The following is a 23408-nucleotide window of genomic DNA, read 5'->3' as shown; positions in this document are numbered from 1 at the left end:
GCATAGTGCAATGCTTTCATTATCCTGTGCAATGTTTAGCCATAACCAAGTGAATGAAAGCCACTGTTACTGTGTGTGCATACAGTAACTCAGGCTTTTGTCATCATGAACTGTTCATGGTACTTATATAAGTTTGTCTTTTCCATGTCTGCCTCATGTCAAATGGAATGACCCCACCACTCTGGTAAGAGCAGGAGGTACATGTGCTAACACAATGTTTATACAGATGCTCCTCAGTCTTAGAGCTTCACCTAGCTGTGTCTGACATTAGTAGTGTAATGCGTTGTTAGTTTCTCCACGAGACCATCAAATACACCATGTCAAGGTTTTATTAGTGCCCCAGACATGCATGTAATTAATGGACGTGTTCTGTTCATCAGGGTGTTACACAATTTACTGTGCATATATGGACATATAGCTATTTTGTACACAACCGTGGTGAAACCATACCACATATATTTTATCGACTTGTGCATGCCTTTATTAAGGAACACACACGTAATTCTTCATGTTTCTCACAGGCCCCAGTAATCGTCTATCATTGGTAGACTTGCATGTGGCCTGTCTTGAAGTTCCTTTTGCATGAAATCTGTGTATCCAAACACAACCCCATGATATTCATCTGGTACCAGAGAGAGTGAGTGAATCATGCCTGTGAGAGTGGGCACAGCCTCGCTGGGCACTGCCAGGTTTCCCTCCCACTGTGGGAGGCTTGGCTGCACGCTCCGCGGCGGCACCTGCGCTTGCCAAATGTTGTTCAATCTTTCCTTTCCAAATGTACAAACAGCATGTCAGAGCCAGAAATCCTGTTCAGGCAACATTTCTTTTGCTGTGCTTGTGTCATTGTCTAAATGACAAAAAAGAAGAAATGCCTTTGTGATGTCCAGTGAACTCAAAGCTCATTTTCAAGCCTTTCAGTCTATGAAAATGTACCCTTGTTAACAGTCAGTTCAAGTTGTCCTGGGATTTTTAGTTTTTTGTCAGTGGTCACTGTTTTTTTGTTTTGTTTTTTTTTTTTTTTGGGGGGGGGGGGGGGGGGGGTTATGTCTTTAAACGGTAAGTGCAAAATAAGTTTTAATTTTAGTTCAAAAATAATCGCCTCAGGTCACTTTTTACTGTGAGGTAAATACCTTACAATCGAGAGAAAAACCCCAGCAGTGTTTTAACCAAACACCTGGTGACTGTGGAAAAGAAAAACTTCCTTTTAACAGAAGTTGAATGTGATGTCACTAGAAATGCTAATTGTAATGGTAAATGTGTAGGAATGCTTCACATTTTATTGGTTCAGTATTTTTATTTTATTTTTATTATTTATTTTTAAGAAACAAAGAGAAGACTTAAATGTCAAATCTGTGTTTTGACTTTGTGATTTCATTTATCTACAGCTTTACAGTCTCTAAATGTTCTGTTTACCTCTTATTTTAAGCTCCTCAGAGGCTCACTAAAACAGTAAAAAGACATTGCAGACTATTTCTACTGCAGGGTTTTGAGAAGAAGGAAAGAGCACAAATGGCAACTGTATTAAATTTCTCTGGAAATTAAGTCAATTCGACCTACTGCTTCACCCCAAACCCAAAGTCATAAAATATAAGAAAAAAGAACCATCACAGCTTACATAATATACTTTCTCAATACGTCTGACCATACACATGTGTGCTTTGACTCAGGTCCTGAAGGGTTTTCCAGAGTGCCTACAGGCGGATATCTGCCTCCACCTCAACAAGAATCTCCTCCAGGGCTGTAAAGCATTTCGCGGAGCCACCAAGGGCTGCCTTCGGGCCTTGGCCATGAGGTTTAAGACGACCCATGCGCCCCCTGGAGACACGCTAGTCCACAGTGGAGATGTACTTACAGCACTCTACTTTGTTTCCCGTGGCTCCATTGAAATCCTAAAGGATGACGTTGTGGTGGCCATCCTGGGTGGGTCTGCATTACTCATCTAAAGATTTACGTTAGATATGAATTGCATTCACATTAACAAACATTAACTTTAAAAGCAGCTATACAGTATATGCTTTAAGTTAGTGGCTTTTTCTCTTTTCCATCAACCACCTGCTGATTATAGGTTTATATAGATGGATGTCAAACTTCTTGTCTTGTCTAAGTTTAACCAAAGAGCAAAAGTATAATTTTGTTTTGCTTTTGATTGGCTTTCAGCAACAGAAAAAAAAATTTTTCTTCAAATCATACTCTCATGTCTGAGGGTTTGATGAATTCTAGTGTTATTATAGCCAGCATGAGCTTTCACAGTGCAGAAAACTCGCTGGCAACAATTCAGCATCCAAGTATGCAAACATCTAAATGTTCTTAATTAGTGAATAACATGTGAATCCAGCTGATGAGCCAGCTCAAAAACACTTTAAAAGGAACCTCAAAAGAGTATGACTGATAGTCCTGTCAGTCCAGTCTGGTTGGACTTGCCTGAGTACACCTCCATTAGTGTAGATGCAGGTGGGCCAGCTAAATGAAGATGGCTCAGTTGTGCTATAATAAGGCTGAGCTGGCAGCTGAGCTCCCTATCGGGTATGTTGTTTTAACTTCAAAGAAAATTCTGATTACTGCTCCCTCACAGGCATGCTCAAGATGAAGGGAGAGGACAGAACACAGTGGGGGAGTACATATAGTGGGATGAGGGTAACAGAGAATATGTGTTAATGGAAAAAAGAGGGCACAATTTCTTTCAGATAGAGACAAATGACAAAAGAAATGGGGAGGGATGAGCGAGTGGGCAGGTTAGAGAGAAGAGAATAGCAATAGAAGACAAAGAATGTGAAGTGACAGAGGAAGAAAAGAGAGTAGAGAAATTTTGTGTGGTTGTCAGCGTGGTGTGATGTAGTGCTTGATGACAGAAGCCGCATTCTGCTATCAACAGCTTCCAGATTTAATCACAGCAAATCTCATCTGGTCTCCCTGTTTCTCTCATCTCAGCTGTGGGCAGGTGTAGCCTGCTGAGCCTTTTATACGCTTGTTTTTCATTAAGGGCTCTTTTCACACAGCCAATAAGGTCTAGAGAAAGCACATGACACAATAGGGTTAGGATAAGCAAGGGCCATCACATGTAAGTCAGCACATTCTCTGCGAGGGAAGTAGATCAACACAAAAATAAGACAAAAGGTAAATAAAATCTCATAAATCCATATTTTAGTCAATATGAAACAAAGTTTTATCGTTATCATTTTAAGAAAAACAGGTGGAGGAACATTTTGCATCTAATTAGCTTAATTTGTAGCTCAGTAACATGTTTGGTTATAAGAAAAGCATCAGAGGGAGAGTTTCTTAGGCAGAGGTTCCCCAGTCTGCAAAACACTGCTTATTTAGTTATATATGCTATATGTTCTCCAGTAACTTTAATTTAATTTCTTCTGCCAAAAATAAATGTCCTTCATTAGCTGAAAGTCAGCACACATTCATGAGAAGGCACTTCCTCTGTCAACCTCCCCACTTGTTTCTTCTTTAGGCAAAAATGACATCTTCGGAGAAATGATACACCTGTACGCAAAGCCGGGGAAATCCTGCGCAGACGTGCGGGCGCTAAGTTATTGTGACCTGCAAACCATTCAGAGGGAGGACATTCTGGAGGTGCTGGACATGTATCCAGAATTCGCGGACCACTTCTTCACTAACCTGGAGCTCACGTTTGACCTCCGTGATGAAAATGCAAAGGTAACTTAAATAAGGCTGGCCCCACCGATTATAGGCTTTCATATTCAGTTCTATTTTAAAGAAATTTCTGTAATCGCTCATTTGCTGGAAGACAAGAATGAGCGAGTACTAATCACTGGACAGAAGACATGATGTGGGAGGTTGTAATAACGCGTTAAGTGAGAGAGAAGCATCGTGTGTGTGTGAATCCAAATGAGCTAGTTTTATCTTTTAAAAAGAGAGCTGGGAGTGCACTTTGTGTTGACCTTTGGTTATTTATTTAGAGAACTGGAAAGCAGAGAGGGACGCAGAGCAGAGAAGACACATGAGAAGAGCGTGCTAGGATTACAACAAAAACAGCAGAGACATGGTGTTCCAACAAGACAGGCAGGAGTTTATATTGCTTAGTTAAGGAAGCTTGTTGTTTTACCACCAACACAATTTTTGTGCTTCTAACATTTTTACTTCTAGAACAACAGAGGCGAGTGACACAAGATATGACACAGACTTTTTACACTGGTTCAGTCTGATCATACATCATCTCTTTATAGGTGACCTACTCACAAGAAACTGATTCTAACATGGATGACTCCAAGTGTCGAAAACGGGTCTCATACAGAAGGAAATCCTCCACAGGTCAGCGTGATGCACAAAAGCACTACTGTTGGTGGTTTTAAATGGGAAACCCTGTTTATTTTGTATCTGAATAACCAGCACACATGCTGTTTACTGTTTACTGTTACCATAGCAGTGCCATTTATTCAGCCAGCTAACACCTCAGACCTGCTGCACCCTCATTTAAATATTCCTCAGAAACATACTGCCAAAACTGATACATACCATGGATGGCATTATCTTGGCCTCCAGTAAGGTAAGTTATAAGGAGCAGTGCCTAAAAGTCATTCCTGACCATGTAACAAGTCTCTAGTAACAACTTTAAAATGCAGAATATTGAAAAAATTTGAAATGGTTCTGCACAGAAAGTCCACATTAGCTAGTCTTCCTTTGCTTTTTGTAAAATCCAGAAAACCCATTTAAAATCCTCATAGAATCCATCTGATCTTTCAGGCCCTCTATCTTAAACACCTCATAGTACCATGTTATCCTTACAGAGCACTCTTCAATACGCCTGCACGGCTTACTTGTGGTTCCCGCAGTTTCTAAAAGTAGAAGAGGAGGCAGAGCCTTCAACTACAAGTTGTCTCCTCTGTGGAAACGGCTCCCAGTTTGGGTTCAGGAGACAGACAGTGTCATAAAGCGTATAATTAGGATTGGATCAGGTGCCTGAACCATTTTTAGTTATTCAGGTTTTAGATGTGTCCTTGATCCAACACAGCTGACTTAAATGGCTAAATTACCTCCTCAACGTATCTTGAAGTTCTCCAGAGGACTGGTTTAAATGATTCAGGTGTGTTGACCCAGGGTGAGATCTAAAACCTGCAGGACACTGGACCTGGAGGACTGGAGTTTGACACCCCTGGGCTATAGGCTTGGACTTCCAGAAGATTGTGTGTGTTTGTTTTGTCTTGTTACCTGCTTGTTGTTGTTGGTGGTTGCTCTTTGTTCATCTTGTCTTTCTCCTATGACTCACCTGGCCTCAGCAGGTGACAGCACCTGCCTGAGCCTGGCTATGCTGGAAGTCTTCCTGTTAAAACAGAGTTTTCCTAGTACTCCTGCCCTGTCCTTCCTCACCGGGGATTTTCAGATTAATGACAGAGTAATATGAACATTCTCTCAGTTTTAATTTATTTACTTTCATTTGATCAACTTCTGAAAACTTAGTCATAAATTTTACATATAAAATCTGACAATCACTTTAAACTGTAAGTCTAAAGTCTGCAAATTATTTTCACTGTTTTAGACACAGATCTGTTTGGACTTGTGTAAAAGAGAGACACACAGCATGTAAATCTACCAAATCAAATATGGAACTACCTGCTGAGGTGACCCTTGTGAGTAAGGGAGCATCTGAAAGTAGCTTTTATTAATAATTAACAGTGAGCCTTTCATCCGAGCAACAGCAGCTGCAATTATGGATCTTATGACTAAATGACCAAAGTTTGGGTATTGAATTGTCAGCATAATTTGAGAGAAATGATCTCCAAAACCACTGTTACACTCTCTGTTTAGCCTTATTACATGTTTTTTTTTTCTGTGACTGATGTTTCACATATCTGCACCTATCACAGAGACTCACATTCAAATGAAGTCATTTTCCTATACATGTACCTGTGCACAGAGCCTAGGTGGAGCTGAGTGTGAAGCCTTTCTCAGACCTATTTTTAGCACATCTATATTGTATCCAGAAAGATTCCAGCATTTTTTTTAAGTGGATTGAAACCACATTTGGACATTTCTAGAGAAGTGTGTCAGTGTGGATGCTAAAGTCAGTTTACAAAGCGTCTTTTGTCACACAAAACAAAGGACGCAAAGGACAAGGTACACATGCAGAGCTGCTTACTTATTACACTGTTACCATAGCAACTCATTCAGATAGTCGGGTGACATGTAGACACACAAATCCAATCTGATCACTTAACCAAATAACAGTATGGAAACTGTGCCTTAAAAGGAAGACAGCAGGCAAATCAGAGTTGCCTGATGTCTTAGCAAAGCATGTGACCTCCCTGTGTCAGGTCAGAAACTCATGAGCGCTAATGAGAATGAATTTTGGGTGATGTGTTTTTCAGTGCTTTGGATGTGTTGAATGTCTTCAAGAATTCAACATTTAGTTATCACACGGTGGCCTTTTGGCACACCGTGCACTCTGTAGGAAGTCATGGTGACCGTAGCTGCGAATTCGGTTTTTCCTACAAACATTTTTGATTCTCAGGACAGTATTTTAAATAAACAGGTCTATGCAACGATGCCTCTAAGTGGTGTTTGAGTTACACTGAAGCCCACTGATGCTCCATTTAACTTGCCAAAGCTGCGCTTCCTCATTCCTATCCCCTTCTCATGAATGTGTGCTGACTCAAGTGCAATGACAGCCTCAATGTTAATAAAAGGGGAGGTTTATAAAATAAAAAAAGCTTATTTTCAGAAAAGATACTTTAATAAAGAATGTTTGCTTACAGTTAGGCTGGGTTATATTAGGTTTCTTTGTGCAGTCATGCTCAATCATACAAACTGAAAGCGATTCTCTGAACCTTCCTATTTGCTGCGGCACTGTTAATGCATTGTGAAAGTGCTCGGCACTGACAAGCTGGACTTGTTTTGTACTTTTCTGAAGCTCACACATGACAGAATTTAAAATACAGAGAAGTCTAAACAATTTCATTAAACTACATTAATTAATCCATCTTTTGTCACTGTCACTGGCAACAACATACAAAAAGAGAACCTCAACAATCTGACAGACCATTTTAACAGGAAGAGGCCTCTGGCTGAACCAGGCTCAGGGAGGTGCAGCCATATGTTGACTGGTTGGAGTGAGGGGGAAGAGATGAGCGGAAAGAAGAGCACAGAGAGGCTACAAACAACAAATGGGGAGAATGGGGGGAGGTGAGAATAGATAAGTGCTCAGTGCATCTCCCAGCAGAGCCTATAGTAGCATAAATTGTTTGGATATCCAGATCCAGACTTACTCATAACCTGTAGGAAAAAGAAGAGTTTAAAGCTTAATATGAAAAGTAGGGAGTATGTCTGTCTCTTAAATCCAAACTGGGAGCTAGTTTCACAGAAAAGAGATCCAGTAGCTGAAGGCGCTGCCTCCTAGTCGACTGTAAAATAAAATACACAAACAAGTCTGCAGTATGAGAGTGAAGAGCTCTGCTGGTAACAGTTGATACTAAGAGATTTTAAAAATATAATGCTTCATCATCATTCAGTACTTCGTACATGAGGTGGAATATCTTTAATTTAATTTCTCACCCAGTCGGTCGCAGCAGATGGCCCCGCCCCTCCCTGAGCCTGGTTCTGCTGGAGGTTTCTTCCTGTTAAAAGGGAGTTTTTCTTTCCCACTGTCGCCAGTGCTTGCTCATAGGGGATATATGATTGTTGGGTTTTTCTCTGTATGTATTATTGCAGGGTCTACCTTACAATATAAAGTGCCTTGAAGCGACTGTTGTTGTGATTTGGTGCTGTATAAATTGAATTGAATTGAATTTAAGAAATTAAATCTGTTTCTAGTCCCCTGCTGTCCTTTAAATGTATCAGAATATCATAATATAGTTTATTATTTTTATCTGATACTTTTTCATACAGAGCAGTTATATAAATTATGTAGTTTACCTTAGCTAACCAAGCTAACTGGTCTGTAATATCCTCTGAAAAACCATGTTCGTTGCAGTAGTTTATAGTGTAATAATGCATGATTATATCTGCTGATTTGTGGACCGTTTCTTTAACACGCCAACCTTTAATGTGACCACTTGAAGTCTCACTTACTGTTGTAAAGTCATGAAATTGAAAGTGTGATCGCATCAATGCTGAGTTGAAACATTAACAATGGTCCAGTGTGCTGGACTTTTTGCAGTCATCCCTGATTTTCAGAGCCACCTTTGATACAGCCCCTCAGGGCCTGTATATTATGTAGGTAAATACAGCAGACTCCCTGATCTCTGATGGCAGGGCAGCTTCCAGACAACATCACTCCGTGTGTTTGAGCAGGAGTGGCCCGCACAGGGGGATCTGTTGCCGTTTGACTTCTAACAGCCAGGAATCTTGGGACTTGACGACAGAGCCTTCATACAGCAGCTACCTGGGGTTTAGCTTCGATTCAGGGAAAAATCTAATTGGTCACCATGGTTACGAGTCCTCTGTCACTGGTGTCACCATCTCACAGTATAACACAAGTAGGGACAGAGAAAGTAGCTAATGGTCCGTTTCACAGTCTAGCAGCTGGCATATCTTGCCTGCATCCATCAGGTGTGAAGATTTAGACCTCACTTCAGTTTAGTGAACAGGAGCTTTTCATTCCATTCATTACTGCTGAACAAGCTTGCCTTGTAAACACACATTTGGAACACATTATGATATAATGCACAACATTAACAGGCTAGATTGTGCTTTAACATTGTTTGTCCTCACTTTAATCCCAAAGCAAGACACGTGCTACTGTTGTCAGATAACAAAGGCAACCCCCACATCCCCAGAGGAAGTCAGTGTTCCCCCAGCAGGTTTCCTGACTGCACTTTGTGCCCGTAGGCTCCCACAACCAGGACAACAAGGAGACTGCGGTCACCTACTGCAACACAAAGCAGACGAGGCAGATTTATGCTTCCTCGGCAGCTGAGAAGAAGAGAGAGTCTGCTGAGGAGGGAGAGGATGAGGAGGATGAGGAGGAAGAGGAAGGCAGGGAGGAAGAAGAGGAGCAGAGGCCCTTGTGTTCTGGTGTGCTGGGCTACCCAGTGGTAAGGGACCACGCCCTGGGCCTTGGGTTGAACAGTGCTTCCAGTACACAGGCTGGAGACAACGCACAGAACCAGGAATACAAAGGTGACAGACATGTCAGATGTATTTGTTCCTACAAATGAAGAGGAGTTTTTTTTTTATCTCTCCATCAAGTAACAAGAGATTAGTCTTTATTTCTTTCCTGTCATTCAAATAAATGTTTTTTTCTAACAAAAACCAAGTGGATAAAACACTAAAGAAACATCTGGGAAATTACTGACATTGTTCAAATACACAGTTTCCTGTAAATCTGTTTTTCCCCTGTAAAGGTTGACACCAGAATAAGTAATTAACTTAGAAGTTCATTTTCAAGAATTCAAACAAACCCCAGTTAAAAAAGCCTGAGGGGAGGATTGTCACATCTATTAAAAAATCCCAAAAAGGATTATGTGTCATGTTGAAATCTAAAACCAACTCAGTAATAAAATGTAAGAGGATTTTATCCAGCACTTGGCTGGGGACACCCCTTGTGACTGTAGGTTTGGGCCAAACTGAAGGATCTGTTGGAAACATGTTGTTAATGTGAATGTTGTTAATAGGACTGTACCGGCTGTAAAGGCACTGCAAACCTATACAGAATCCTCCTATGCATTTCAATGCAGATGCAGCTTCCACATAAACAGCTGCATCTGACTTCATTTGATCTGCACTCTCAGTAGTCAGCTGCAGTCACCTTAAATCCTCCATAAATTGGTTTAGTATAAACACACACACAGGGCGCTCCTGCATTTTAACTGCAAGTCAAACTCAGCAGGATTCCACACTGACGTGGGAAATCTGTGTCAGCGTGTTGGTTTGATAATATCCCATAATTCAGATGTTACAGCTGTAAGAGGATTTCTTCTGGAGAGCAGAGTGATATTGATTCTTACAAACTGGCGAGAGAAATGCACAGGAAATGTCAATTTAATCTCTAGCAGAAACCCAAAAGAGAGGCAGGAAAATCCCACTGAGGTTGTGATGCAAGCCGGGGTCAGATGGGTGTTTTCCTCTCTAGTGTAAATGTCAGGAATCAGAAGGTGGTAAGCTGCTCAGAGCCCAGTAAAGCTAAATGATGAGAGGGCACAGCACATACAGTGCTTTCCCTGAGAAACCATTCTAATAACACAGATCGTTTCTTGTGCACGCGTGTGTATGCGTATTCATCTCTGCTTGCATGTCTTTCCCTCCAGAGCTCCACCCTGACGAATGGGTGCATCAGCATCCCGGTGAGGCTGCGGAGGAGTCGGCTCACTGCCAGGAAACACCAGCCAGGGAGGATGACAGTGACACAGAGCTCACCTATGGAGAGGTGGAGCAACGTCTAGACTTGCTGCAGCAGCACCTCAACAGGTGCGCAAGGGCAAAGGGGAAGGGTTTTGAAACTGCTTGTTGGTCATGTCAAACCAAAAGACTGCAAATGCTCTTTGTATCGTCAACACACTCGGGATTACGTTGATACAGAGGCTTCAGGCAACTTTAGCGGCTAAACTCAATAGTGAATATCTAAATGCGATATAGCAACAGCAGCAGGAAAAGACCAGTTTATCAGTCAATGCTGGAGCTGAAGCTGAACGTCCCTGCAAAAGTCTGCTGAGCAGAATGGAACATGATGTCAGTCTTAAACACGTTACTATCTACATATATAAGTATATATAGCATAAGTATTTTTTTTTTTCATTTCATTTATCATTAATCACCCAAACATGCTGCACATCCTTTCCAACTCAAGCGCTCTGCCTAGCCAGTCAGTAAAAGTCCTTTTCGCCTTCATTAGTGCCTACTCAACTTATTGTTAGCTAACCTACTTCTTTGAATACATTCCTGCACTTCTCCATTTCCCCACCAAGTACACCAAACAGCTTCTTGGCAGCTGTTTGGTGTACTTTAGCTGTACTTTCCCACTCATCGGTAACACTTCCCTACAACCCAGAGCAGGTCTCTCTCCCTGAACTGTGCATACGATTCTTTCATCCTCAGCTTTACTTGTACTTGCTTCCTCTTCTTAATATACAGTATTATCCTATAGACTACCGTCTGACATAACTTTGCAGTCTTCTATTTCAGATTCCCCTTCTGCATAAGATGTAATCGACCTGTGTTTAACTTCCTTCACTCTTAGGTCACCCTATGTTCCTCCCTTTGTGTTTACAGCCATTTCTGTCCATTTCACAAAATCCACTACCATCTGTCTTTCTCGATTTCTCACTATACAACATGCCCTCATCACCTCTGTTCCTTTCATCTACATGTCTATTGACGTCCACTCCAATCACCACTCTTTCGCCCATGGGAACAGTCTCTACTGCTTCATCCAACTTACTCTAGAATTCCTTCTTCTAACTGACATATTCAACTGTGACACTGACAACATTCAGCATCAACCCTTAAATTTCTGGGTTCAAACTCATGATTCTGTCTGCAACCCTCTTCATGGTCACATTATTCACATACTTTTCCTTCAAGATGACCCCCTTCTCCATTTCTCTTCCTATGTAGACCACGCATTTTGATCACTTCTACTTTTTTTGCATTGTTGAAACCACTCATAGCTCATTTTTATACCAGAAAGCTAGCTTTCTCAGTTAATCCCATAAAAACTATAACCCATCATTTTTCCGGGGAGCAACTGCCAAATCACGGATGCCCTGTTTTTAAATAAAGGAACAAAGAAAAATGCACCAATATGTAAACTTTCAGGCTTTTTTCACATTTTGAACAGTTTTGGTTGAAACTTAAACTAATCTATTGGTCAGTACTACTGGCCAATCAGATTTACTATCACTAGTCAATGTTACAGGAGCTAAATCAGTGGAATGCTATTTCAGGATTTTTCAGGCACTTAACCTTTGGATTACTAAAGACACCTCCGGGATCATGTTTGACTCAATTTCCTATAATAGGCTTTGTATTTTTCAGCAGCTTCTTTGAGAGTTAGCCATGTGAATCCCATAATTCTGCCTATAATTGGCTAAAACTTGCAGACACATTTTAGGCCAGACACCCACTGCAGCTGTGTTAATGCAGAGAGTGGACCATGTGAGCAGCTGGTGTGATTCTGGGCTGGTGCACTGATACAGATGAGGGGGAGGAAGACAGTTAGCGATTGTCTATTTATAGCACAGAGCCACAAGATACAGACAAATTGCAAGGGTTTCGACGTCATCCTACGAGGTTTGGTTTGTGGAAGTCACAGTAAAGTTGCCAATTGAAGGAGATGGCATTTGTTAGCAACTGTCTCACAAATCTCACATGAAGTAATGAATTGAAGGGAGGAACTACTTGAGTTTCTTCAATATTCTGCTCACTGCCTCTCGGTAGAAATGCTGGTCTCATCACTGCTGAATACCTTTCAGCCATTTATGCTGATTGAGTTGATGGGCAGGCTTGGCCACCGCACCACCAACCCTCATTTACCCTCACAGCAGAATCCACTCTGTCCTCTGGGTGAAAAAAACCCCACTCACCTGACAAAGTACCAATGTGCTGGAAAGCTTCTGTTTTGCTCGCTGTGTTTACTGACTCTCTTTATTTTACACCGAAGGACAGAAAAGGAGTGTGTAAGCAGGAGGAAAAGAGGTGATTCATCACCTAACACCCTGTGGCTCATGATGTAACTTGGTGCATAAGGTGATGCAGAGATCTCCAGGAGAAATGAAAAACAGTTCATTTTTATAGAGGATTTCATACTTTCAAGTGCAGATATCACAGAATCAGGTTCAAAATTGGCACAACAGTGAGGGAACTGAGCACTGGGAGCACTTCTTCATTATCTACTACTTCACATTTCCACTTCATTTTAGAGGGAATTACTATACTTTTTACTAGCGAATATCTTTAGCACACAACTCAGAATATTTGAATTATCTTTCCTTATTTATTGCTGGTGAAATCTTTAATGCATCAATACATGCACACACTACATGTGTTCGGTCACACCTTTGAGAATTCCCCATCTTCCTGAAGGCTCTGCATTTGAGCAGGATCATACTACGGGGAAACTCTTGATTGTCCCTATATATGAAGGAAGCTTTAAAGCTCCCTCTAGTGTTCCATCCATGGTACTGCACTACACTGTGGTGTGCTTTTTCTGTCTGCATATTCATTGTATAACAGTCCACACACTGCATAACGTACGCTCTGCAAAACAGTTGAAATTTACACAAATACATTTTTTAAAATCCTGGTAGTAAACTGCACTACTGATACAATTACTGCAGACGTTGGGGATTTAGTAAGAGTACTTTAGTTCTCTATCATATCAAGACTATCTCTCCACGCCGTTACATATTCCATATGTGGGGTATAAACCCCACATATGGAATATGTAACAGAGTGGAGAGATAGTCTCTCACTCAGAGAACAAGGTGACAATGTAACCGTATGTTGTGTAGTAATGATTACCTTTAATGGTCTTCCTTGCTGTCACAGCAACAGCGAGTAGCCATTACCAGAAGACTTCTCCTAGAAATAACAGCTGTTCATTTGTTCGGATCAAAGTTTTTGACTGGTGTACTCAGAACTATCAAGCAGGAACTCATCACCTGTTTGTCATCAGTATGGAAATCAGTCTTGATTGAGAGTTCTATAGAACCATTTGATTCATGTTACAGCAGCTTATGAGTGAATGAACATGGTGCAATAAAAGTACTTTTAGAAGTACATCTGTGAAGGTTCTCAGTCATCCAGGTCATCGCAGTCTAAGGAGCTTGGAAAGAAGATTTAAACCCAGTGGGGGAAACTCCCACTGGGTTTAAATCTGGGACTCTCCACCATTTGACCTTAGAACTGAAGAAGCTTCTCGGATGAGAGGTGAAACGTCTTCAAGTAACTTAAAGAAGTCCAGACGCTTTTAGAAGTACATTTTTCCAAACATTTACATTTACTTACATTTATTTAAATTTACTTAGGTAGAGTTAGGGGTTACCACTTTCTATAGAGTCTTGCTAATTACCTATTAATTTTATTCAGGTGTGTTGCAGCAGGGACACATTCAAAAGTTTCAGGACTCTGGCCCTCGAGGACTGGAGTTTGACACCCCTGATGTCGAGCATCAAAAATGGGGGAACTCCAGGCCTCAAGAGCCGGTGTCCCCACAGGTTTTAGATATCACCCTGGATCAACACAACTGATTCAAGCGATTAGTTCATTATCAGGCCTCTGGAGAACTTCAAGACATGTCAAGGAGGTAATTTCGCCATTTAAATCAGCTGGGTTGGATCAAGGACACATCTAAAAACCTGCAGGACACCGGCCCTTGAGGCCTGGAGTTCCCCACCCCTGATGTAAACAATCAACTATCAAGGCTCATTGTTACTTTGTTGAAGTGAACTTTTGTTCTGCTAATATATTTCCTTCAGATGTGTTTTCTCTAATGAAACACAAAGATCTACAGCATCCAAAATGGAACCACTGTCATGCTGCTTTTCAGTTTATTTCATGTTTTGTGGCCATCAGACTTGAGTCCCAGATGACTGCAGACATCCAGGCTATCCTGCAGCTCCTTCAGAGGCAAACAGCAGCCGGTCCTCCAGCTTATAGCACCGTCACCTCCAGCCCAGAGTACCAGAGGCCAGCCGTCAGGATCCAGCTGGTGTCTGCCCTCGATGTGAGCCCTGCTCCAGCCCAGCCGCAGGTACAGCAAAAGCCTAATGAGTGGAAACGCAGATTTTCCCTAACACTGCCACGATTTTCAGCTGGTGGTCACACTGTTTTACAATAGCTTTGGCTCCGTTTTTGTGGTAAATTTCAAATCTGTATAATCTTAAGATTCTTGTTGATGAATTCCAATCATAGTTTTTGTGTTGTTGTTGTTTGTTTTTTTTGTAATTATTATATAATTAAATAACAGTTACCAAAAGTCAAACCAAATAGCAACTACCTTACCAAAAAGAGCTTAAAGGGGTCATTTCCTCTACATTTACTTAATGTTTACTTAAAGCAAAGATTACACAGTACAAAACCTGCTGTTCATGTTGCGGTCCCTCCATCACAGGTCAGCAAGGAAAACATCAGTTAGGAGTTATTTTGGAGCATAGTAGAGCAAACTGGTTAGCTGTGATGGAGCTCTGCATTACACAAATCAGAGAACAGCAGTGGATTTTGCCCGTCATCACTCAGCGTACTGCTGTTGTAAAGTTGGAGCAGCTTGCCATGGTGTTTGCCCTTTATATTAATATTAAATATTGATCTTTTATTCCATTAAATCCAGTTTGATTTATTTGTGGCAGCAGTTCACAGTTCACGGTCCTTTTACATTTGAAGGTAAATAGCCTGAAATGTTATAAGATTTATTAATACTATCCTTATGAACCAGCAATCTCCTGTGACGAGCATCAGAAGCGTTTTTTTCAAAAGGCCACATTGACTTTTTTGCACTATTGGACTTTCTTGTTTAAATCGAGCAGGATGGACTCATTTCAGTCATTCGCCATGAGATCTACTAACTGGTTATTTTTGTTTTTGTTTTGTTTGTTTTTTAGTTTTTAGTTTTAGGACATCAGGAGCCTGATTAGGAAGCTCCATGTGCCAGTTCTGAACCTCAAGCCACATTTTGCCCTTGTGTGTCCTATGAGCAAAGCACTGGTGATGGTGGGGAGGAAGAATTCCTTTTTTTTTCTTTTTTTTTTTTAAACAGGATAAACCACCCAGGAGGACCAGGTTCAGGAGAGGGCAGCCATCAGGTGACGTAAAAAAACAAGAGAGAGAAAACAGGAGCAGAAAGACAACAAACAGAACGAAATACAGAGAGTAGAAAAAGTTAATGGCATGCAGTAGTGGCATATAAATACAGAGGCTACTGGACAGCAAATACAATTTTTCATCTCCTGTTATTATAGGTTTTGTATTATAGGTGGATATTTATGAAAGCAGTGTTGAAATAGAGCACCTATATGGAAGGACAAAATTCACAGTAAAATTTAAATTTAATTTAATTTTTATTATTTATTATTTATCAAAACTAATAAGAAAGTAAGTGAGATAAAGCCTTGGAAAGAACTACCAAAAACCACTCCTACGTTGACCGGCTGTCAGGGGTTTATATCATGTGATAGAAGTCGCTTGCTGTGTGTAGTCTTTCTTTAATTTCTGTGGATTTCCACTGTACTGTTCCATCCCCAGAGCCCCGGCTCAGAGAGAGCCCTGAACACATCCAAAGAAACCTCCCCAGTCCTTCTCCATGCAGAGACTCATCCCAATGGGGACTTAGGTGGACTGCTTGAGAATAACACCAACACTGAGCAGAGAGACATCCTAGACTCAGCAGAGCAGCAGCACCACCAACATCCACTGAATTTCCCATCAAGCCGGCAAGCCTCTCTACCAGATGTCCCCAGCAGCTCAGGAATGTTGGGACTCCACAGGCCAGTCTCCGACCCGGGGCTTCCAGGGAAGTAGCCCCCACCCCCCACTCCAAACCCTTCGACAATGACTGAAGGTTATTTCTAAAGCTTGACTCAGGGTTTAAGAAAGAGACTAAATATGCAAAGGTTAAAAGAAACTGTAGACTTTCTTCCATTCCTTTTGAGAAAAACCCCTAGCTCCCTCCTCCGTCCCTGCCCTGTGCTCCAATTTAGATGTATAAAATCCATTTATACAGAGGTATTTATACACTATATTACTACCACGTGTAAAGTCATCATCTACCATGTACATAGTTGAAATAGAACACTGCCAGCAACTCAAGGCACCTAATGTGCTCTTCCGAAAAGATATGCATGATTTTTTTTTTCTCATGTTGTCTTCTGTTGCATGTTCCTCACACACAGTGCAAACCACCATTCATTCAGGGGTGGCCTCAGCACGCTCACAGACTGAACACAGACTGTAGCTTTCCACTCTCATTTTCCATCACTCTTCCCTCCTCACAGGGAACAAAGCTACTTGAAACTCTTTCCAAGGCATTTCTAAACTTACCACAAAAAGTATGGAAATTTGTGTTTGGTCAATTATTTCTTTGTTGTAATAATCCTTCTTGCTAATAAATGTTATACTGTTGGAACGCTTGTTTATTTCCCTTTAAATAGTGCCACATTTGTAAGGAAAATGCATTTGTGGGTTGAGCAGCAGTGTTGAGTAAGTGGGTTGAAACTAGAGATGGACCGATCCGATATTACGTATCGGTATCGGTCCGATACTGACCTAAATTACTGGATCGGATATCGGAGAGAAATAAAAAATGTAATCCGATCCATTAAATATCAAAAAAGCACCTCACAAAACTTGGCGACATGGCGAGCCGGAGCAGTGTGGTCACGTGATAGAGCGGCTGTGTGTATTTGTAGCCTGCTAGCAAACATTTCATCTCCGAGGAAGTTATCTCAGAGAGAAGTAAAGCAAGTGTGTAAGTTCATCTCTGAATGTAAAGCATTCCCGCGTTAAGCTTAACAACCGATATATAGAGCAACTGCCTCTTCTCTCTCTCTCTCTCTCTCCTGCTGTTACTTCAATCGTGAAACTGCTTAATGATCAGCTGATCGGCTTTTCTGTCACGAGTCAGTCTCTCTTTTTTGTTTTTGGCCCATTTCTCACCAGAAAGAGGAAACCAGCGGCTGAACAACAGCAGCACTATTAAGCTTGATAAGCTGTTGTTAGAATTTAATATTACTTTCTACACCAGGATCATTTTCTACGCAGCTGACGGCTGGTAACTGTGCAGGGGCGGATCTAGCAAAGTTTAGCCAGGGGGGCCGATAGGGAATGAACAGGCAAAAGGGGGCACAAAGACATACTTTTCTTTCTTATTCTCATTTAAAATATCTAGCTTTTAATTATTTAATAATTATCTGAATCTTACACCCAAAGTTTTAATCTGATGTAAAATGTATAGAAGTCCATTACTGTATATAGTAACTGTTAAGTCTAATATACCCTAGTACTTTTTAGTAGTAGTACTTTTTCCTTTGGGAAGGTACCATCTGTGCAGTCTGCAATTCTGTTGAAGAAAGATGTTGAATCTATTTAATTATTCTTGAAAAATAATTTATTTCTGTGAATTTTTTTCACCCTGCATCAAATTAAAGTTGATTACATTGATTAAGCATCATGAGGAGGAGGGTGGTTCCCTATTTTCTTTTGCTGGGAGTTTGCAACCCTATTAGTTAGGTTGCTTAATATTTCTGCTAAGTACTCTTTAAAATACCAGAATAGGGAGGATGGGGTAGGTTTAACTTTATTAGATTGATCAGTGTTGCTGATCTATGAAATATTTTGGGTGCAGTGTGTTTTACATACAGGTATAACAGAATAGCTTTAGTGTTGTTGTTGTTTTTTAACTTGAGTATGAACTTATGCAAAATGCAGCAAGATATTAAAAAAACAGTTTTACTGATTAAAAAACACACTATATCGGATTCATATCGGTATCGGCAGATATCCAAATTTATGATATCGGTATCGGTATCGGACATAAAAAAGTGGTATCGTGCCATCTCTAGTTGAAACTATGAAAAACACGCCAAACCAGCTTATCTATTGACTTGTTTGGTGTTGTTTATTGAATTAAATGACTGAAGTGCGAAGAAACAAGAAATATTGACAATTTGTTCATTATAAAACAGGGGCCTCGCCTTCCACCTCCTCCTCATCCTAGTCACCAGCTTGGTAGCACAGTGCTGTGCGCTGGTGTCCCATTTTACAACCACCATTTGACCCAAGTCAGCCAAAGTGGGTGTGTTGGTCACAGAATAAGCTGTTTGGCAAGCAACCACATACTTAACTTTGCTGCTCAACCCACAAATGCATTTCCTTACAAATGTGGCACCATTTAAGGGGAAATAAACAATCACTGATACAATTAGCCAAACACAAACTTCCTTACTTTTTGTGCTAAGTTTATATTTCACTCCACAGCTTTCAAGTTCCAAATAAATTGGTGCAGTCACATATTGGCAAGGAGAGCTGTCTGTATGTTTAGCGTGCCTAATGTACACCACATTGCCATGACATATGAAAAACCAGTTATTCAGCCCCTATTACAGGATGTAATATTAGAGTTTGTAGAGGCTGCTTGGATGTCCCATAGCACAATGACAACTTTGTCAGTCTTTGAAAGCAATAATGATGTAACAATGAGGAGCCACAGTGGATTTTCTGGTATGTTTCTAGAGTTAAATACATTCTGGAAATAATTATCTATGAGCTGAAGAACATAGCGTTTGTGCTGTGGATGAATTTACTTGTATAGAGCAAACCTGATGTAAAGCTTCACACATTTTAGCTCACTTTAATTATTAGAAACAAACAAAAATTAAGACCACAACATGAAGATGATTAACACCGTGAGGAAGTCAAAAACACGAAGGACATTTATGTCAAGGCTGTTTGAACAAGTTTTTTTTCTGTAAACCATCACAGTTGTTGTCCTATTCTGGTTGTCCTATTCTATTTTGGTAGTGATCAACGAGACACTGACAAAAGTCAGCATGAATCTTTGATGGCTGTTTGTGACAGAAAGTTCACAAAATGTATTATTTTTTCCAGTCTTTTCAGGATAATTCACCAACAATAATTCCTGTAGCTTATTAAGCTAGTCCATTTAAAACACACACACACACACACACAAATCCAACTTTTACCAGTAGCCAAATATATAAACCATGAATATGCATGAAAAAGCTGGACAAAGGATGAGTCAAACACACTTCAGAACATGCGTACACGTTTTTCTCAGAGTAAGTCAGGCTTGACTTGCTGACGTGGAGATCGGTAATAATGTGAAGGAAATAAAACAAAAGAAAGTGTCTCGGAGCTTAAATTTCTTATTATTTAATTATTATCACACTGTAGAAAACAGTGGGTGGAGATTGTGGTATGACCAAAATTACTGCAACCTTAGGATCTTATTGCCTCTGAAATAGTTGTTTCGAAGATAGGGACCAGGTCTGTGAACACTACTGCAGTTATCTGTGAGGAATTAGTCAAAACTGCTAATCTGATAGCATCTACATGCACAGAAAGTAAATAGAAATTCACATTAGCTATGTAGATTCAGAGTCCAGCCAGAACCTTATGTATATAAAACAGAAATTCCTCCATAAATTGTTTTTGTAATATAGCAGAATAACTGCAAAATGAAAGGCTCTGATACAGGAATATAATCACTATACAACTAGCAGCAACCAGTTGAGTCGAGTGGGCTGTTGCAGAGACTCATCACAGGAGAGTTGCTCATATTGACACGTTGCCTCATTGCAACATGTTTGTAGTCCGACTTTATTCCTAACTTAGCAATTATATGCAAACCTTTGCCAATTTGTGTGAGAGGATCAGTCCACGTTTCCTGTTTGGAGATGGGTCGCTGCCCTATTTGAAGCTTGAAGGTGCTTCACGATTCAGTGCAATCACAGGGCAACCAAGGTTGTTGCCCTATTTACACTCTAGTGTGACTGAGCCACACTAAATCTGGTAAATGCTTTTGATGTGGGAGCTATAAATAACAATAATAGTGTGTAGTGGTTATACATAAGGATGGGGCTTATTGGAGGACCTTATTGATGCCTTGGTATTCTTTTTTTTTTTTAACCCTTGCACCTGCTGCCCTTTGCTTTACACATACAGAGCTCTAGCTTCTGCTGATCTGTTTCTGATTGTAGAACTGAGGCCAACAGAACACAGTTCCCACAAGTGTGTGTTTCACACAAGTTCCAGAGTTTTTGTATACAAAAGATCAGTAACAGGATTGGCTAAATCCATTCATGGTTAAAGAAGGTAATTTTCCTAATACACATGCCCGGTTCATACAAGAAGAAAAGAATATGTGAGAATATGTGTACACATTTCAGTTTTTGTGCACACGTACATGATTTCTTATGAATTATCTGTATCTGGATACATCAGATAAAGTGGACTTTGCGTTTACACCTATTCAAATTCATCTTAACTTGGTATTATTCTTTCAAACGAAGAGCTCCATTTGTAATTTTGTCACAGAAAATGAATGTTTTAGAAATAATTAAAACTCCTAAACTGATTTCCTTGACATAAAAGTCCTTCAAGTGTTTGAGAATGAGACTGCTTGACAGGAACCAGCGTCCCAAATTCTCTTGAAAGCTGGAAGGAATTGCTGGAGGCTAGTTTCATTCAGTTGCATGCTTTACGTCTTCCATTATACTCCTAAAATAACATTGCCTATATGAACGTTAACAAAGCATGATGATTAAACAATCATCTTACACATGGTTTATTTTATGTATTTTATGCTGAGGACAGAGCTCAGCCTCCAAACGGCCTTAGCTTTATTTGCCTGCTCTAGCCTTTACAAACATCAGTCCAACACACCAAAAATCTGCTTATCCACAAATGTAAATGTACCAAACCATTTTAGATTAGACTGCATGATGAGAATTAGTCCTTTTAGTTTTCTAACTACATAAAGTCCAGCACAAGCTCGTGTATTGCATGGAGACTGCACTTGAAACAATTATAAAAAGGTCTGCGTGACACGTATTGATCTGTAATTACAGCACACGACTCATCCGCAGAGACTTGGAAATAACAGTTACATCTATTTTTCTAAAACAAAGTATTAATTTGCCATTATTTTTCTATGTACCTTGTTTGTTTCCAAAAGCCCTGCTCTCGGTTGGAATGCTGTGGACTACTGCTGGGATGATGATGATGATGATTAATGTCATGCGTAGCCTCTCAATGTAGCAAGCAGAGATGGGCAACACTGAAGGCGATGTGTTGCACAGAGTTTGTCTTGATTTTTTGCACATTGATTTGATGATTTTTTTTCCCCACAGTTTTTACTTGGACCTTTCCCTCTGATAATTTGGTATATTGAAACAAACAAGTTCAAACCCAGAACTTCGCTGTTCTCTGAAGAGAGCCTGGCTTGCATTTGATCCTTTGACTCCAAACCACTCAATAATACATGTAGACATGATCAAAAGCTTGGTGAGATATGAGAGAAATGATGAAATCAGATTTATCCTTCCAGAAGAACCAAGTGGTGAGATAATACACAATTAACATGGGTGAGATTAAAGATCTTTACAGGACGATACAAATGTTTCCTGCTTTTTTTGGATAAGCTTTCTTTCTCAAGCACATGTGTAGAACAAAACTTGACATGTCCAACACCTGAAGAGGCATCTAATAAACTTTCTTGGGATTTGCAGACTTTTGCACAGAGATTAGAAAACTTGCTGTACTCGATATGTCACTTTTTAAATCTAGTGCTGTTCACAATTGTTTTTATGCATTTTTTTAAATGTTTGCCACTGTATTTTATACAATGCAACACTTAACAGCTAATTTGAATGTTTCTGTTAACTATATTTAAAGAAATAAAGTATATTGTGTAAATAGACTTGGGGGGCGGGGATTCGCAGTTGTATAAATAAATAAACAGAATGCTTACTGATTAAAAGTCGTTATTCTGATTTTCCAAAAATGCTGTCAATGGACGAAGGTGAAAAGCTGAAACATTCCCAGCTGGAAAATCTCAAACACATGAACATTTTTGAACATCACTGACTGCTTGGTAAATTTAATTTACATGCATCTGGTTTTGTAAATTGTATAAAACAGAGGTATACATCAGATTGGGCAAATGAGAAAACAGCAGCTGACAAAATCCATTACTGTCAAACATTTAATATAAAAAGCAAATGAACATAACAACAATCAATCGTGACTCGTGATGCACTTCCTGTAAGTCCAACAAAAGGTGTTCGGAGCGTACATTCAGAAAGTCTAATGGCACATCAGAGCATCTTTTTAATAGCGATACGTTGTTAGCATATCTTACAATTTCTGTTAAAACAGGTGTTTGATTATTGAATAAAATCTCTTGAAAATCATCCTAAATAAAAAATGTATTTTTGAAGTCCAAATCCAAAAAGGTGTTTATGATGAAACCCTTTAAAGCCACTACATGCAGATTTTATGAGATTACATTTTTTTAATAAACTTAAAGATTTATTTTGAAAGACAAACATTTCTATTACAGGCTTTAAAATATTGCCCTTCAATGCTGATTTATAATATGTGTGTACATCTTCAGCACATCTCTGTGTAAAATACACAATTAATGCATTATAGTAAGCATTACAAGCAGTGGGTGAATTTTCTGTTGCTGCACAGTCTTAGTATACTGGCCTTCCCTTGCATTCCTGTGAGACAATAATCCAGAATTAGGTTCTGATTGGCACACGAACAGCTTGCCCTCGTGGTTTGGGACAGACGACAGCACTTAGATGGCCATTGTGCACAGGATAAACTGTCAACAAGAGGGAGAAGAGTGGTAAATGTGGTCATCCACGGCAACTCAACAGGAAATGCTTTTTAAAGCGAGATGCTAGCAAACCCCCAACTGCTGCAGGATCCCACAGCTTGCAATCACGTCCTGGGCCCTCTGCACAGCGTGCTTTTGTTTGTCATGCTGA

General features: G+C 40.1%; 2 protein-coding genes across 6 annotated transcripts in view; one reads left to right on the top strand and one right to left on the bottom strand.

The window, feature by feature from the left end:
- Positions 1–17107, top strand: part of LOC146491935 (voltage-gated inwardly rectifying potassium channel KCNH7-like) — a 79041-nt gene extending 61934 nt beyond the window's left edge. For 3 of the 5 annotated variants that reach the window (XM_085150593.1, XM_085150596.1, XM_085150595.1), the window contains 7 exons: positions 1668–1920; positions 3458–3663; positions 4194–4278; positions 8791–9081; positions 10209–10368; positions 14473–14650; positions 16138–17107. In XM_085150593.1, coding sequence (XP_085006719.1) covers positions 1668–1920; positions 3458–3663; positions 4194–4278; positions 8791–9081; positions 10209–10368; positions 14473–14650; positions 16138–16413 — 1449 coding nt within the window. In that variant the 3' untranslated portion in view covers positions 16414–17107. Of the gene's footprint in view, positions 1–1667; positions 1921–3457; positions 3664–4193; positions 4279–8790; positions 9082–10208; positions 10369–14472; positions 14651–15497; positions 15758–16137 lie in introns of those variants that run through there. The other 2 variants (XM_085150594.1, XM_085150597.1) reach the window with 2 other exon arrangements.
- The window catches only part of LOC146491934 (grancalcin-like), a 28968-nt gene continuing 6590 nt past the window's right edge, over positions 1031–23408 (bottom strand). The window contains exon 8 of the mRNA XM_085150598.1: positions 1031–23242. Within this exon, the coding sequence (XP_085006724.1) occupies positions 23216–23242 (27 nt within the window). The 3' untranslated portion in view covers positions 1031–23215. The remainder of the gene's footprint in view (positions 23243–23408) is intronic.

This window comes from Neolamprologus multifasciatus, chromosome 23 (assembly GCF_963576455.1).
Source record: "Neolamprologus multifasciatus chromosome 23, fNeoMul1.2, whole genome shotgun sequence".
In the NCBI taxonomy this organism is placed as follows: domain Eukaryota; kingdom Metazoa; phylum Chordata; class Actinopteri; order Cichliformes; family Cichlidae; genus Neolamprologus; species Neolamprologus multifasciatus.
This window is presented reverse-complemented; position numbering and strand designations above follow the sequence as displayed.